This window comes from Bubalus bubalis, chromosome 11, assembly GCF_019923935.1.
Source record: "Bubalus bubalis isolate 160015118507 breed Murrah chromosome 11, NDDB_SH_1, whole genome shotgun sequence".
Lineage (NCBI taxonomy): Eukaryota > Metazoa > Chordata > Mammalia > Artiodactyla > Bovidae > Bubalus > Bubalus bubalis.
In genome coordinates, this window is record NC_059167.1 from 17,078,877 (window position 1) to 17,093,835 (window position 14,959).

At 56.6% G+C, this 14,959-nt stretch overlaps 1 protein-coding gene across 5 annotated transcripts; it reads left to right on the forward strand.

Moving 5' to 3' along the window:
* The first annotated feature begins 1,412 nt into the window (after positions 1-1,412).
* Positions 1,413-14,618, forward strand: PGF (placental growth factor). 5 transcript variants are annotated; one of them, XR_006542626.2, is made up of 8 exons: positions 1,486-1,925; positions 3,152-3,194; positions 7,521-7,717; positions 8,853-8,929; positions 10,861-10,890; positions 10,996-11,058; positions 13,464-13,706; positions 13,875-14,618. XR_006542626.2 is itself a non-coding variant. In XM_006053882.4 (7 exons), exons 1-7 carry the CDS (start codon positions 1,851-1,853, stop codon positions 13,900-13,902), a joined length of 513 nt encoding a protein of 170 aa, XP_006053944.1. In that variant the 5' UTR covers positions 1,494-1,850; the 3' UTR covers positions 13,903-14,618. The 5 variants fall into 5 exon arrangements, 3 of the variants coding, with proteins under 3 accessions (XP_044780667.1, XP_006053945.1, XP_006053944.1); XR_006542627.2 differs by lacking the exon at positions 8,853-8,929 and having other exon boundaries at positions 1,413-1,925; XM_006053882.4 differs by lacking the exon at positions 13,464-13,706 and having other exon boundaries at positions 1,494-1,925.
* Positions 14,619-14,959: the final 341 nt, after the last annotated feature.

The window sequence follows — 14,959 nt, forward strand, 5'->3', positions numbered from 1 at the left end:
TGGGCGGGCAGACAGCGGACGCAGAGGTCACTGGGGTGAGGGCTGGGGCTGCTCTGGCCTCTCTTTTCCTGGCTGGAATGTGAGTTGTAGGGCCCGCCTCTCAGACCTCCCCCTTCGCCCACAGCCACCCACCAGCCCCAGGCCCAGGCCAATCCGTGACCCCAAGTCCTGCCAGGTTATTGGGTCCAGGAAGCTGTGCGCAGAGGGTGGTGGTGGTGATGAACCCTTGAAGACACACACAGATATGCAGAGAGATGCACAGTCACACACAGAAGCAGGCCCAGATATTCACAAAGACATGGGCAGGCATACGAATTCACAATCCCGCTGAAAGGCACATTTAGACAGACTTCCAAAGCCAGCAGAAAAATCACACACCACACACACAATCACACAGGCATACAGAGATACCGAGAGAACAGACCCTCACACAAGCAACATTTACACAGACACTCGGACTACACAGAGACTGAGAGAATATGGGGAACCTTCACGACCACACCTAAATGCCCACACACAGGCACAGGCACACACACACACACACAGACCCCTGCTGTGCTGGAACACCTCCTCCTTCTCCTGGGACCTGGAGGAAATGCTGCACTCGGCCCCTCTCCAACCCACATGTGGCCAGTTTGCTGGCAAGGCCTGGGAAAACTGCTTCCCACAAGAGGAAATAGTGCTGAAGTCCTGGCGGGTGCCTGCTGTCTGAGTGCCTGGCTAGGAGGATGGTGCTTGGGCTGAAGAGACAGCCACATGGCTTGGCTTAGTTACACACACATACACACACGCTTTTCAAGAGTGCATATGTGTGTATGCATATACACATACAGGCAGGGGCACTCTTGGAACCTCGGTTTCTTCTGTGTGCTGTGCTTAGTCTCTCAGTCGTGTCAGACTCTGCTCTGTCCACGGAGCCTGGCCGACTGCTGTCCAGGGGGCCGCAAAGAGTCGGACACGGCTTCGTCTATAGAATAGGGCTGATAATTCTTTCACCCTGGAGGATTATGGCGATGGTATAAGGTGGCACCATGAAGTGCCAGGCCAAATCACTGCCTTCCTGGGGGCTCTGAAGCGGTATCTCTGCAGAGGCCGCTAACATCAGGAGCTTTGGGCACAGGCGTCGGGCTGACCTGGTTGCCCCCCCACCCGAGGTGGCCAGAGCCGAGCTCTGGTCCCCTGTCCGCGGGCCGCACTGGGTGCTGCCTGAGTCCGATGGTGCCTCGTGCTTGGCGGCGGCAGCAGGCTCCGAGCGTCGCCGGGCAGGATGCGGGCACGGGTCCGGCTGGCCTTCTTTCAAGTCCGCATCGGGATCGCCCCTTCCACGCACTGCGGGCCGAGGGAGCTGGGGCTCAGATCTACGCCGCCTGGCCGCCCTCTGGCCCCGCTGGGCTCGGCCTCTCCCTGGGACTCGGGTCTGGAGCCTCGTCGGCGGTGGGCGGGGCGGCCGTGCGGCCCCGCCCTGTCCGCGGCCCCTGAAACACCGCCGCCAACAAGCTTTAAGTCCCAGAAGGGAGCTGCTGTCTGAGCGAGAAGCGGCATCACTGGCCGGCTACGAGGGAGAGAGAGAGGACCCGGGATCGCGCTGGGGCTCCTGACCCGCCCTCCCAGGGACCCGCCTGCCCCACGCCGCCCGGCCCCGCCGGACTCTCTGCAATAGCCTTACCTGCGGGGGCCTCCAGAATCTCCAGGACTTTCAGAGGATGCTCAGGCCGCCCACGGGGACCTCGGGGCAGCAGTGAGGGGGGCATCCAGCTCCCATCCAACTCTGGTCCTGCGCCAGGGACTCCCCCTGGAGATGAGCATGGTGGTTTTCTCTTGGAGTCCCCTGGCTTGGTACGTCTGAGAAGATGCCTACCGTGAGACTGTTCACTTGCTTCCTGCAGCTCCTGACGGGGCTGGTGTTGCCTGCCGTGCCCACGACGGTAAGACTCCCACCCCCAGCCTGGGAATGGGGAGGGGCAGGGTTCTGAAATCCCAGACCCACAGCGGGCAGTGGCACCCCCAAGGATGTCCACACGCTTCCCGGGAGCCAGGCCGGACCGGTCCTCTGGGAGGAGACCTCGGGCTGGACTGTCCCAGACTCCAGCCCCCGGGGTCTGTCTTGGCGGGGGCAGGGAAGCCACAGAGAAGGGAGGGAGGTTTCCTGTCTGGCCCCTAGAGCCCCCAGTGGCTTTGCTAAAAGCATCTATCTGCTAATCCCAGGCGGGTCCCTGGCCTTTTGGTCAGGGTCGAGGCGCTGTGACCAGGCAGGCGCCCCCAGGACCTCTGACCTGGTCTGGTGGAAGGGAAGCCAGCCCAAGAGGCCATTGGTAGGGGAGGCTGGGCCCTGCCTCCGCCAAGGCTCTGGGTTGAGCCCAGGGCTCCTGGGTGGGCTGGGGCGGGGGGTGGTGAGACAAGGGTCCCACTGTGCCCTCTTTCCCCGGGTGGGCAGCCGGAGGTCCTGAGTGCAGGGCCTGGGGAAGTGAGCAGAGCCCTTTTCCCAGGAGCTGGGTGAGTCTGGCTGCAAGCCAGCTGGGGCAGTGAAATCCTGACAAAGCCACTGAAGCTCCCTTCCCACCACGGTACCCCCACGGCCCTATCCCATTGCCCTGGGAGTCCCCAGCCCCAGCGCAGAAGTGGGTGGGCTGGGCAAGTCCCACGAGGGGGCAGGAGAGCCGTACCACCCGCCGCCCGCCCGCCTGCTGCAGGGCTGCTTAGAGGTGTAACTTTACCAGCGGCAGCAGCTCCTGGCGCCACCGGCTCCAGCGCCTCCGCTCCCACCGGCTGATGGCCTCCCCCTGGGCTCTGGCACCCTGCCAAGGCAAGCTGCACAGGACCTAGCCAGGCTGCCTGGGGGCTGGGTAGATGGGAGACCCCCATAGTCTCGCCAGATCTTTGGGACATAGCAGGCAAATCGGTCTCCAAAAACTTCTCTAGTCTCCCACCCTTTCCAAATGAGGAAACTGAGGCCAGAGAAAGTAGGACCCATCCAGGCTCCCTCAAGTTGTCAGTTGCACTGGAAAGAGTGAGCCGTGAGATGGGGCAGCGTGTCTGAGCAGCAGGTGGGCAAGAGGGCAGAGGGGGCCTCTGTGCTCTTGCCAACGCACAAGACCCCAGAGCACAGAGGCCCAAGGTCGTCCCCCTCACCTCTGCACCTTTCTGTCCACAGCAGTGGGCCTTGTCTCCTGGGAACATTTCATCAGAGGTGGAAGGTAAGCTGGCTGGGCGGGGAGGGCGTGGTGCAGGGCTCCCCAAGCCCTCACATCCCAGGGCTCAGCAGTGGATGGGAGAGGGTTGGCATGAAGAGTGGGTGCAGGCCGATATTAAGTTGGAAGAGTCTGCAAACTAGCTGAGGCCCTAGCTGACAGAGTTGGCAGGGCCTGAGAGATCCCCCTTGCATTGTGACCCAGAGGCCTAGAGAGGTCTCTTTCTGGGCCAGGGTCACTGGGCACCCAGAGAGCAGGGCAGGAGCACATATACCCAGTGTCCAAACAGTTGGCTCAGAGCCCTTTCCCAGCATGATACAAGGGGGCAGATGGGGTCTTGGAAGGCTGTGCAGCGGTGAGTGCCAAGGGCCAGACTGAGGGTCCAGAAGCAGGCTGCAGTGGGCCAGCAATCAAGAGGACCAGGGAGGGGCAAGAGGACTTCCCAGCAGCCAGGCTGGAGGAACTTAAGGGATCTGAGGAGACCTCTCCATTGATTACATACAGACAGAGTGAGTTGTGCCCTCCCCGGCCCCTCCACTCCCCACCCTAGGTTGCATCAAGGGAGAATCTTCAAAGGGCAAGACATTTGCCAAAGAGACATACGTGCGGAAGGCAGGAGGCCCATGCCAGGCCCCCCGCCTTGCTCCTCCCTCCCTGCCTCTCCAAGACGTGCAGGCAGGCCACACACCACTTCCCACGGAAGAAAGGGAGCGTGTAGGGACGTGCGCACACACACGCGTGGTAGCCTCTGCGTGCTGGGAACACCCTCCCTCTACCGTCTGGTAGCCAGCCTCTCCTGGACTTGGTCATGCTCTGCCAGCTTGAGTCCCAGGCCCCTTGGGCACTGAGAAGGTGGGGGCAGTAGCAGCCATTGATTTCACTGATACCCTCTTCCTAGCCCTGCTGTCCTCTCTGGGACTGGCACAATATTAGGCCTTCTGGGATTTGGAGAGGGACCCATCACCTATCTCCACCCCACGGCCCTTTTGATCCTTTTAGTATATTTTGGACAAAGAAATCTGAGCCTCAGTTTCATCATCTATAAAATGGGAGTGTTAGACCAAATGATATCTAAAGGTTCTTTTTCCCAGGTGGCAGGATTCTCTGATGCCATAGAGGTGTCCCAAGAGTATATATATCCCAGGGACCTGGGTGAGGAGGCTTGGAAGTGTCAATCCCTTAGGGCAGCTCCCCTGTCATCATCATCGTTGATTACGGAGGCTGTATTGTGACCAGGGAAAGAAACTTGGGCCCCAGTTATCAAAACCCTGAAAACGACATCCCCTCGTAATACCAGACAAGAGACAGAATGCTCTGTATTCTGCAGCCACAGACGTTGATTTTTTTTACTGTTACTATTCATGGTAATAGTATCGGCCACTTACTGTAACTCCATGCTGACCACAAGCTGTGATGAACTAGGAAAGCACTCATATTCTCTACGTTTTGTAAATGAAGGCTCTGGGGCTCAGAGAGGCCCTTGGGGTTGCCTAAAGGCTCAGACACTCCTCAGGACATGTGGCAGAGCTGGAGTTTATGACACCAAGCCTCCCCATGGCTCACAGCTGAGCAGGCATGAGCAGGGTGTCTCTCGAGGCAGGCTGGCTGTGTGCTTTGCCGGTGACCGGTGACCGTGGAGGGGATACCTGCTGGGTTCGGCTGGTGGCCTGTGGCTCTGCCCAGTCCTGTCCCCCCTCCCCCACCCAGTGGCCTCTCCAGGTGCTTGCTTTCAGGATGAAACACTTCCCATCCAGGGATCTCCTCTGTCCTGGGTGGTAGCCAGCTGGAGCCAGACTGGAAGCTTGCCCAGGGGCTGGCAAGGGAGCCCACTCATGGCCCTGGGGGCAGCCAGGCGCCTGCCTGGGCCACAGGCAACCGCTCCCCCCACCGTTCCTCTCTCGGACCCTGGCCTCTGAGCAGGTCGGGGGCCAGAGGAAGTGCTCTCAGGAGCAGGTGAGCAGAGCTCTTTGCTGAGGGGCTCAGCCCACATCTGGGAGCGGTCACCGCACTCTCTCAGCCGGCCCCTCGCCCAGCACCCTCTGTTTCTCCCACACCCCGAGACAGCAGCCCCAGGGATGAGCAGCCCTCTTCCTTGATGACCACCAGGTAAACCAGGCCCAGCCCACCACCTTCCCTGCCCTCTCCCAACGCCATCTGGGCCATGTGACCCAGGACGTGCCGGGCTTCAGGGCCCTGGAGCCTGGGCGTAGGGGGAACAGGAAGTCTCTTCTGCCTTCTCAGCCCTGCCGGGCTCTGCTTAACCTGGCAGTGGCCCCACAGCCTGGCTGGGCTGGAGTCTGCTTGTGGGATGGTAGGGGGCTTCGGGGCCCCTCCTCTGCTTCTGTGCTCTTCCTGATGGCTGGTCCCGGGGCGGGACCCTGAACCTTCTATGGCACTTTGGCAGCCGGCTACTCTTCTCCTGTTATTTACGTTTTCCAAGGCAGAGATTAAACGTTGAGTGTTATGTAGTGCTCATGAAGGTTTTAGACTAAACACGCACTCATGGAGGTACATTAGGGAGCTGCTCCTCTGACCTCTCCCTGCAAAGGCCAGTTTCCTGGGGCTTTGGGCTGCCTGGCGGACATGGCCTTATTTCCTGCTTGGGTCCAGGGAGAGTGGCCCAGAGGCCTGGAGAGGAAGGATCAGGGAGGGCTCTGGTCCCCTTCCCATCCCCGGACCCAACCCTAGTGCCCCTGCAACAGACAGGGCAGAATGGAGCCGCAGACGCCCAGATAAGCATGGTTTATTGCTCTGTGCTGCCCCAGCCAGCTCCACGTGGACACACCGCCTCTTGGGTATTTTCCACCCGCTTGCAGCCTTTCCCGAGGGCCTCTGCTAGGTCTGAAGTTTATTTTTCCTCCGAGATTACCCTGAGACTCACGTCCTTGCAGGCTCAGTAGAATGGACTTCAGCCCCTTCTGCCTCCTAGGAAGGGCCATGGAAGGAAGTGAGGGGCTGCTGGGAGCAGCCATTGCACCAGGGCAGAGGCTGCAGGGACCCCAGGTGGTCCAGCTCCCCTGTCCTCCCCCACCAGAGGAGGACGACCATCCAGTGCAGGGCAGGGTGACCCAGGATTGGCAATGCGTCTCCGCCCGCAGTCTCAAGGCTGGGCTGGGTCGCGTGCACAGTGCACTCAGAAACAGAGCGCCTGTCAGAGCTGGGGGAGCCCTTAGCAACCATCTCTTCCCAGCCTTCTTCTTTTTCCCCAGCTGGAGAAACTGATACCCCCAGAAAGGTGCAGTGACCTCCCCAAGGTCACACAGCCAGTGCAGGGCCGGGACCAGGAGCCAGTCTCCTGGCTCTGGCTATTCACTTCCTGCGAATCTGTGTATGGGTCCAGGCCCCAGGCCCTCCCGGAAAGGAGCAGCATCTTTTGAGAGACTCCAGATCAGGCCCCCAAAGATCCAGTCACGATCACCAGGACATCGTGGGGGCCAGGGATGTCCCTGATAATTTTCAGTGAACTACCATCTACTCAATCAGTAATTACCTAGCCTGTGTTTACTGGGTGTTTGGGTGCCTGTCTACAAGGAGCCTCAACTTGCTTGTAAAAATGATAAAAGCCACCAGTGACGGAGATAAAGCAAGCTCTTGGGGCTGAGTTATGCTCAAAAGAGGAACATCTGTTCATATCAGACAAGTTGGAGAAGGCTTCAGAGAGGAGGCAGGGAGGCAGGGCTGGAGGAGTGGGTGGTGGGCTTTATTTGGTTAGAAATGAGAAGGGGGCAAGGAGCATGGACCAAAAGAGGGTATCTGAGTGATGCGGCCCTGGGCCCATGCAAGGGTGGTCCAACCGAAAATGGAGAGCGGGGATGGGGCACGTTGTTGGCTGCAGTCTGGGCCACCAGGCGGAGGAGCTGGCCCAGACATTAGAGGAAATAAGGACTAAGGGGAAGGTTCACCCTCCCTGTGGGACTCTGCAAGCCAGTCTTGCGGAACTTGCAGCGCTAACTGTATTCTGCCAATTCCCCAAGACCAAGGGAGGACCAGGTCAGGCCCTGAGAAAGATCCAGGGGGCCTGGGGAGACTACCAGGACACACTCCTCCGAGCTCCAAGGCCCCTGAGGCTGATGCCGGCGCCTGAGCTGAGAACAGAGCCGAGAATCTCAAGCCCCTAAGAAGTTCTGTTCCCCTGGGGTTTCCATCTAGCAGATGAGCCGGGACGGGCAGAGGGGAGGCCCAACTGTTGTCCCAGAGAATTGACATCAGGAGTTCAGAGCAGGGGGAGAGCTCACGTAGGCTGGGGGCTTCCTGGAGGAGCGGGTGTGGGCTGAACCTGGGAGGACCTGCCATGCCCGGGGACCTGAGCCGGCTGTCTGTGCCTCCTTGCAGTGGTGCCCTTCCAGCAAGTGTGGAGCCGCAGCTACTGCCGGCCAGTGGAGAGGCTGGTGGACATTGTGTCTGAGTACCCCAGCGAGATGGAGCATCTATTCAGCCCATCCTGTGTCTCCCTAATGCGCTGCACTGGCTGCTGCAGCGATGAGAGCATGCACTGCGTGCCCCTGGAGACAGCCAACGTCACCATGCAGGTAGGGTGACACCCCGGCTCGGGCCCCAGCCTGCCCCGCCATCCACAGAGCCTGCCCCCCAAGAGAGGGGGCCAGGAGAGGGCAGGCCAGGGCCACAGGACCCGAACTGACACACAGGTGTTCTTACCCACAGAACTCCTCCTTCTTGAGCCCCCACCCCATCTTTGAGCCCCCCTCTCCTCCTCCCTTAGCAGCTTTCTCAGGCTCTGGCTTAGCCCTACCCCAGGACACAAGATATCTGATTGAGGTTGGGAAAGAAATCTGTTCTTATTCAAGATGTCCCTTTTTATACCAGGAGTGTTTGATGCCCTGAGCTTTGCTTCCACACTCACACTCACAATGTTGGTCTTTTTTTCTGAGCACTCGAAATTTCAGAAATTTCCAAGCACTGTGCTTCAGAAATGTTACCTCAACATTCAGTCCTTGGAGCCAAGTGATTATTCCCATTTCACAGAGGGAAGCTGAGCTTCAGAGATGATATTCCACCTACTTAGCAAGTGGAAAAGCCAAGATTTAAACATAGGTCTTGTTGCCTTCAGAGCACAGGCCACCTTCCTACCCTATGCTTTGCTGATGGCCCTGGGAAGAGGGGGAATGGGAGCCTCCCTCAGGTCCACAGGCAGGTAGGAGGGCTGTTTGCTCCACGCTCTAAGCAGAATGAGGGCGTGTAGTACAGAAGTAAGTAAGTAAGCATTAGTTGCTCAGTTGTGTCCGACTCTTTGCGATCCCATGGACTGTATCACGGGATCTTCTGTCCATGGGATTCTCCAGGCATGAATACTGGAGTGGGTTGCCAAGCCATCCTCCAAGGGATCTTCCCTACCCAGGAATTGAACCCAGGTCTCCCACATTGCAGGCTGATTCTTTACCATCTGAGCCACCAGGGAAGCCCAAGAATACTGGAGTGGGTAGCTTATCCCTTCTCCAGGGGATCATCCCTACCCAGGGATTGAACCCAGGTCTCCTGCATTGCAGGCAGATTCTTTACCATCTGAGCCACCAGGGAAACCCGTGTAGTACAAAAGCTGGTGGGAAATAGGGAGTTTGGTCCTCCCCTAAGGGATGGCTGAACGGAGTATTGGAAATCCGCAGGCCACCCCCGCAGTCCAGTCACCCAACCTTTGTCTCCTCACAGCTCATGAAGTACCGCTCTCTGGACCAGCCCTTCTTTGTGGAGATGAGCTTCTCTCAGCACGTCCGCTGCGAGTGCAAGTGGGTCCTCGGGTGCGGCCGGGACAGCCCCCACACACCTGGCGGCATCAGCCAGGGGTTGCCCATCCGTGCTGCTGTCTGTGCCTCCTCCCTAGCTGATGGAGGCCAGGGAAATCGGGGACCAGTGGCAGCCCAGGGAGCTGGTCCCAGGAGCTGGAGCATAGCTACTGAGGGACAGGGACAGAGGGAGCCAGGGTCCCTCCCAAGCTGGCCAGGCTTGGGCATGCCGTCTCCCTCCTTGAGCTGGGATGGGGATGCTAGGGCCCTGGAAGAGGCACTTGGACCCACGGGAGCAGGAAACGGGATTGAGGAGCTCAAAGACAGACAAACCCTGGTAGGAGGGAAGGGGCAGAGGGAAGGAGGCACAGGCTTTCTTTAAAGTCGAGTCTCCACCTAGCAGAGCCTCTCCCCAACACATCTTGCTGCTGGTTCCCAGGGCGCTCTTAGCATTAGGTACCAGGAGCAGCAGGCCTGGCACCGGCGACTGGTTCAGGGGCACTCCTGATACCTCTGGGCCATGGGAGGGAGGCATGGGACCAGAGGTCCTGAGCCATATCTTGGGGCAGGAAGAGGGGGAGAACCACCATTTATGGTGCATCTACTCTGTGCCTTGCCCAGCATAGGCACCCGACCTGAGTGTATTTTCTGATTTAATCAGCAAACATCTACTGAGCACTTAGTGTATGCTAGGTATGGTCTCAGATGCTTGGGATATAGTGGTGAGCAAGACAGACCAGGTCCTTGGTCTCCTAACCACCCATTTTACAGATGAGGAAACCGAGGCTTGCTAAGGTTACATGATTTGCCACAGCTAGTGGGTTGACCCCAGCCTGTTGACCCCTAAACCTGCCCTTTCCTATGCTACCTCTCATGGCCATTACCACACTCTACAGAAGCCCCAGGACTGCCCTGGGCTTGGTTCTGCCTGGTGTCTGGGGCTCTGGCCACTGCTCTTGGACTTATACCACCGCTAGAAGCCCTGCCTCAGTCTGCTTCCTCCCATCCTCCCTTGCCAGGACTTGGCCGTGTAACAACAGTTCAGCAGCAAATCCTCCTTGGTAGTGCTAGACAGCGACCTTTCACCTTCCCCATCACCTTTGCCCTCATAACCTGTATGTTGGGGCAGACAGATGAGAAGATTAAGGGCCCAAGAGTGTCTCTGACTGGTCCCAGATGGCAGAGACAGGACCAGACAGTCCCAGGAGGTGCTGGTACCCTGCCCTGGCTCCCAAGGGAGACGGTCAGCCTAGGGCAGCCTTCCCTGGCCCAAAGCTGACTGTCACCACGCTGTCCCACGCCCCCACCCTGGTTCCCAGGGAAGACTGTCGCCATCCAGAGGGCTGAGCAACAGGGCCACCTTTCTTCTCTCTTCTGGGCCAACAGCCACGGCCCTGGGAGACAGAGCCAGGACAAGTCTGGTGACTGTGGGGCTTTCGATCACCTCCTGTCATCCCACTCCCTGAGTCCTTAAGATTGCTGCAACGTCACACGTCCCCAGGGTAGGGTGGTGGCAGTTGTGCCTTGACAGGAGGCCTTGCCCCTCATTCACTGTCAGCAAGGAGACTCCCAGAGGGCACCCTGGAAGGAAAGGGCACCCTGGCAGGTGCAAGGTAAGGAAGTGGACAGAGAAAGGCTGCAGAGAGCAGACTTGGCCCCCAGATTTGATTCCAAGAAGCAGAGGAGAGCAGACAGGTGTGGAGAGGACCCCCAAGAGGGCATTCGCACCTCTCTTAGTGGGGTCGCCAGGGCCTAGAGTGGGAGTGGAAGCCCCCAGGCCTCTGGGCATCTCTCCCTCACTAGCTCCATGCTACCCCCTAGTGGCTTCAGCACCAACTACAGGGCCAGCCCCAGTGATGGCAGGGGAGTCAGGCCAGGGAGCCCCGATCCACGGCTGTCCTAATTCTCCTCCATTCCTCTCTCTGTTTTTCCAGACCTCTATGGGAGAAGATGAAGCAAACAAGGTAAGCAGCCTGGCAGGGGTACCGGGCTGTTCTCAGGCCTGCCAACGCCTGACCTAGCATGGGGGCCCCCAGCCGCTCTGTCTTGACGCTTTTGGCTTATTGCAGGAGGAGATCCAGGGTCAGGGGCCCGAGGAAGAGAGAGGAGCAGAAACACAAAGACTGTCACCTGTGAGTGCACGGGGGTGCCCAGGGATGGCAAGGAGGCTGGGCCAGAGGGGAGCCCCACCCTGCCAGCACGATCAGTGGTCGGGGAGGGACAAAGCCAGCAGTGCGGGCCAGAACCTAGAGATTCCAGGCCCTAGGAAGCCTCCGGTGAGCCGAGACAAGAACCAGGAAGCCGTCCTGGCTTCGTTCTAAGTCTCTCTGTGGTCTTGAGCAAGTCACATCACCTCTCTGAGCCTAGTTTTTCTGTGTGTAGAATGAGGGTCAGCGGGGTCAAACAAGCATTCGGTCGATCTACAAACATTTACCAAGCACTTACTGTGTGCCAGGCACTTTTGTGGGCAGACCAATAATATTTCTGCCCTTACAGGGCTTACACTCTAGTGTTAGAAAGTCCAAAAATTTAGGGACTGAGGCTGGTGGGCTACAGTCCATAGGGTGGTAAAGAGTTAGACCCAACTGAAGCAACTTAGCACACACACAGGCCAGAGGCCCAGTGGTTAAGACTCCACCTTCCAACGCACGGGTAGCCGTGCTACATGCTACAGGGTGTGGCCAAAAAAAATTTTTTTTTAAAGTAAGAATTTTTTTTTTAAGTCCAAAAATTTAGCCAGGACTACCTCCTGGAGGCCATAGGGAAGGTAGAGCCCCTCACTGGCTCTCAGGCAAGTATTTCTTTCACTCTCCCAGGGAGCCTTGGGGTCTACTTGCTTTTCTTTCTTTGTCCATGTTACCTGTCCATTTGGCTTCACCTCTGGAGAAGGTGGCTGGGGTCCAGGCCTGAGTGTTGGAAGAGCAGAATTAGCAAAGGGCAACCCCGAATCTGTGAGAGTAAACAGGAAAAATAAAGTAGCTCACATGCGCAGTAACTCAGTCACACCACGGTTCTCCTTCAAGGCCAGTCTCCTCCCAGCGACAGGACTGTCTTCACAGTCCTGTCTTTTCCACAGATCTTCTCATGTCATGGGGCTGGAGCTGGCCAAGTTCTACCCTGTGAGCCTGTCCCTGCAGGAGCAGACACGTCCACCCCATTCCGTGAAGCTAGGGATTCTGGGGAGGTTGGTCCCTGCAGGCATGTAGCCCTTATTTCTCCCCTGGTTCCAAGCAGTGACTAGGGGAGGGGCTGGCAGTCCCCACAGGGCTCCCCAGCCAGGCAGCCCCTGATGGAAAGCGTCCTGTCCTAGCTGCTGGGGTAGCAGCCCTCAAATGTTTCATTCGGGAATCTCTTGAAAGAACTTCCAAAGCCCAAGTGCCCCCTTGTTCATTTTTAAGTCGACATTAACCTTTTTCATCAACATTGTAGATAGTTGCAAAGGATGTAATGTATTAATATTTTAATATAAAGCCATTATATCACTCTCCAGATGTATCCTGTGGAATAAGCCATCCAAATTTAATACCATCATCCACTTTTTAAAAATTGTTTAACAACATCAAAAAGTATATGAACACTCTCCTTTAATAGCTGCATATTTTCATTGCTTCTTTTTGCCTCTAACATGTCTTTCCATTTTACTTTCCCCAAGAATTTCAGCCTAATGTAATATTTTTTAAATAGTCAAACATCTTTTATGTACCACCTTGTCTTACTTATCTGCCACAACAATGGTATATGAGTTTGAATTATTTTAAATTTTCCTGTGAGCAGAAAACTCGAAATTAAATTTTTTCTTGGAATGAATTATCACAGTAATTGTTAGTAGTGCCCATAGGTTAAAACAGCACAAATACATTATATTTTACTAGATGCTAAGCACAAAAGGACAATCAATCTTACTGGGGTTGCATCTCAATGAGATGGATGCAGCTACTTCTTTTCAATTAGTTGATGAACCTGGCAATGAACATTATCTCCTGCCAGACTGCGACAGGATTCAGCAGTAATTCCATTCCTGTTCATTTTTTGCAGATGAAAAGATTGAAAAACCGTGTTCACATAAATAAGTAAATGGGGTTGGGTGTTACTCAATCACTTGAACTCCTTCCAAGTTATCAATATTTGCCAAAAACCTGAAAGTGATCTGCTATAAGAATTTACTTCTCTTGACATTACCTGACGATTTAGCTAATCTCTTCGATTTTGTTGAAAGCAGACGTGGAAACCACCTGACTTGCAAAAGACTTGGTTACCCAATAGCTCACCATATTTCTTTTCTCAACCACCTACACCAATATCTATCAAATTGTTCTTGTATTCAGTGTCCCCCTGAATCCTTTTTACCTTGGGGCAAAGTACTATAACAGGAACTTCCTTCCTTTCTGAGGGAGAAGGGCCTTTGGCAACGAGATGATGGGAAGCAGATCTCTGTCGCAGACAGTTTTTGGGCAGAGTGCAGGTAGAGGCTGGGAGCAGATTCCTTTAAAACCACCAATACTCACATAGGACTTGGACAATCTTCATGTGCATCCAGGGGTTCCAGTATCCTTGTTTGAAGATTGCTGCCCCAAAGTAACCAAAGGCATTGGTGCATGGAGCCAGACTGTGTTTAAAGCCGGCTTTGTCACTAACTTGCTGTGTGACCTTGGGCAAGTTTCTTAACCTCTCTGAGCCTCCATTTCCTCATCTGCCAAAGGATGATAGTAACTGCACCCTTCCTCGTGGAATATCGTTAAGGATAAATGAGAGAGTGCTTGGCGCAGGCCTGAGCACCTGGGTAAGTGCTTGGTGAAGACCAGTTCCTAGCTGCTTCTCAGCCTCGTGCAAGCAGAGATCCAGGAGCACTGCAGGCTCTCCGTGCTCCCTGTCCAAGCTTCCCCTCCAGGAAGTCCTCCCACCCTCCACCCTGGGCTGATACCCTCTTTCTGTGTTTGGTCTCTGGCAGGTGCGGTGATACTGTTTCCCAGAGGTAACCAGTCCCTCAGAGGAGAGAGACCCCCCACACCCAGCTCGTGTATTTATTACCGTCACGTTCTCAGTTACCTCCCTGCTGGCACCTGCCCTCTATTTATTAGCCAATTGTATCCCTGCTGAATGACTCACTCCCTCCACGGGACAGGACCCTCAGGAATTCAGTGCCTTAAACAGAACGTGAGAGAAAGAAGACAGACCCATGTGGCTTCAGCTTGAGAAGGAGCAAGACTTACGGCTTTGTGATGGGCAGGCCTCACCCCAGAGGCCCCGGGGGTCTCCAGGAGGCTGGAGAAGGAAGGAGTGGAGACCCACCACCTGCCCTCCCGGAACCTTGGGCTCCGCGCAGACCAGCAAGCCTTGCTGGGGCAGCTCCTGGTGGAAGTGGGGGGTGTGGAGGCCCCTGCTCTGGCCACCCTGGCCCTGCTGAGAGGGTGGGCGGGCAGCCACTCTGCACCCCGGAGGTTGGACGTTCAGCTCTGGAGAACAGTGCTTGCCTGGGGGGCCTCTGCCACTCCTCGTCCCCTCAGTCTCGCCTCACCTCTTAACTGCTGCTTGTGCTGGGACATTGTTTTTTGTGGCCAAGGCATCATCATCCTGCCCCTCTCAAGGACAAAGGCAAAAAGTGGGCCCCAAGCTGGACATGGAGTGAGCTGCGCTCGCGTGGCTGTCTGACCGCCAAGCCAGATTCTCTTGAATAAAGTATTCTAGTCTGCAACTGCTTTCCAGGGGAGCGTTCCTGCCAGAGCAGCGGGCGACAGCAGGAAGTGGAAGGGGGACGAAGGAAAGAGGACCGTGGGCTCCAAGGCTGCCTGGGGGTGGGGGGGTGCGTGGGGGTCCAGCCTGCAGTCCCCTGGGGCGTCTTCTCCCGATGCTTTAGGCAAAACCCTGAGGCCTACTCTTCCCATAATGAGGGGTTCCCAGAATGGAGGCTTGGCCCTAAACTTGGGGACCCAGGCTTCAGCCACCCCTGAACATCCTCAAATTCAAGAGCACAATCCTCTTCCCCTGGTACCTGCCACCTTCCCCAGGGCCACCCTACCCCCAGCCCAATGCCTG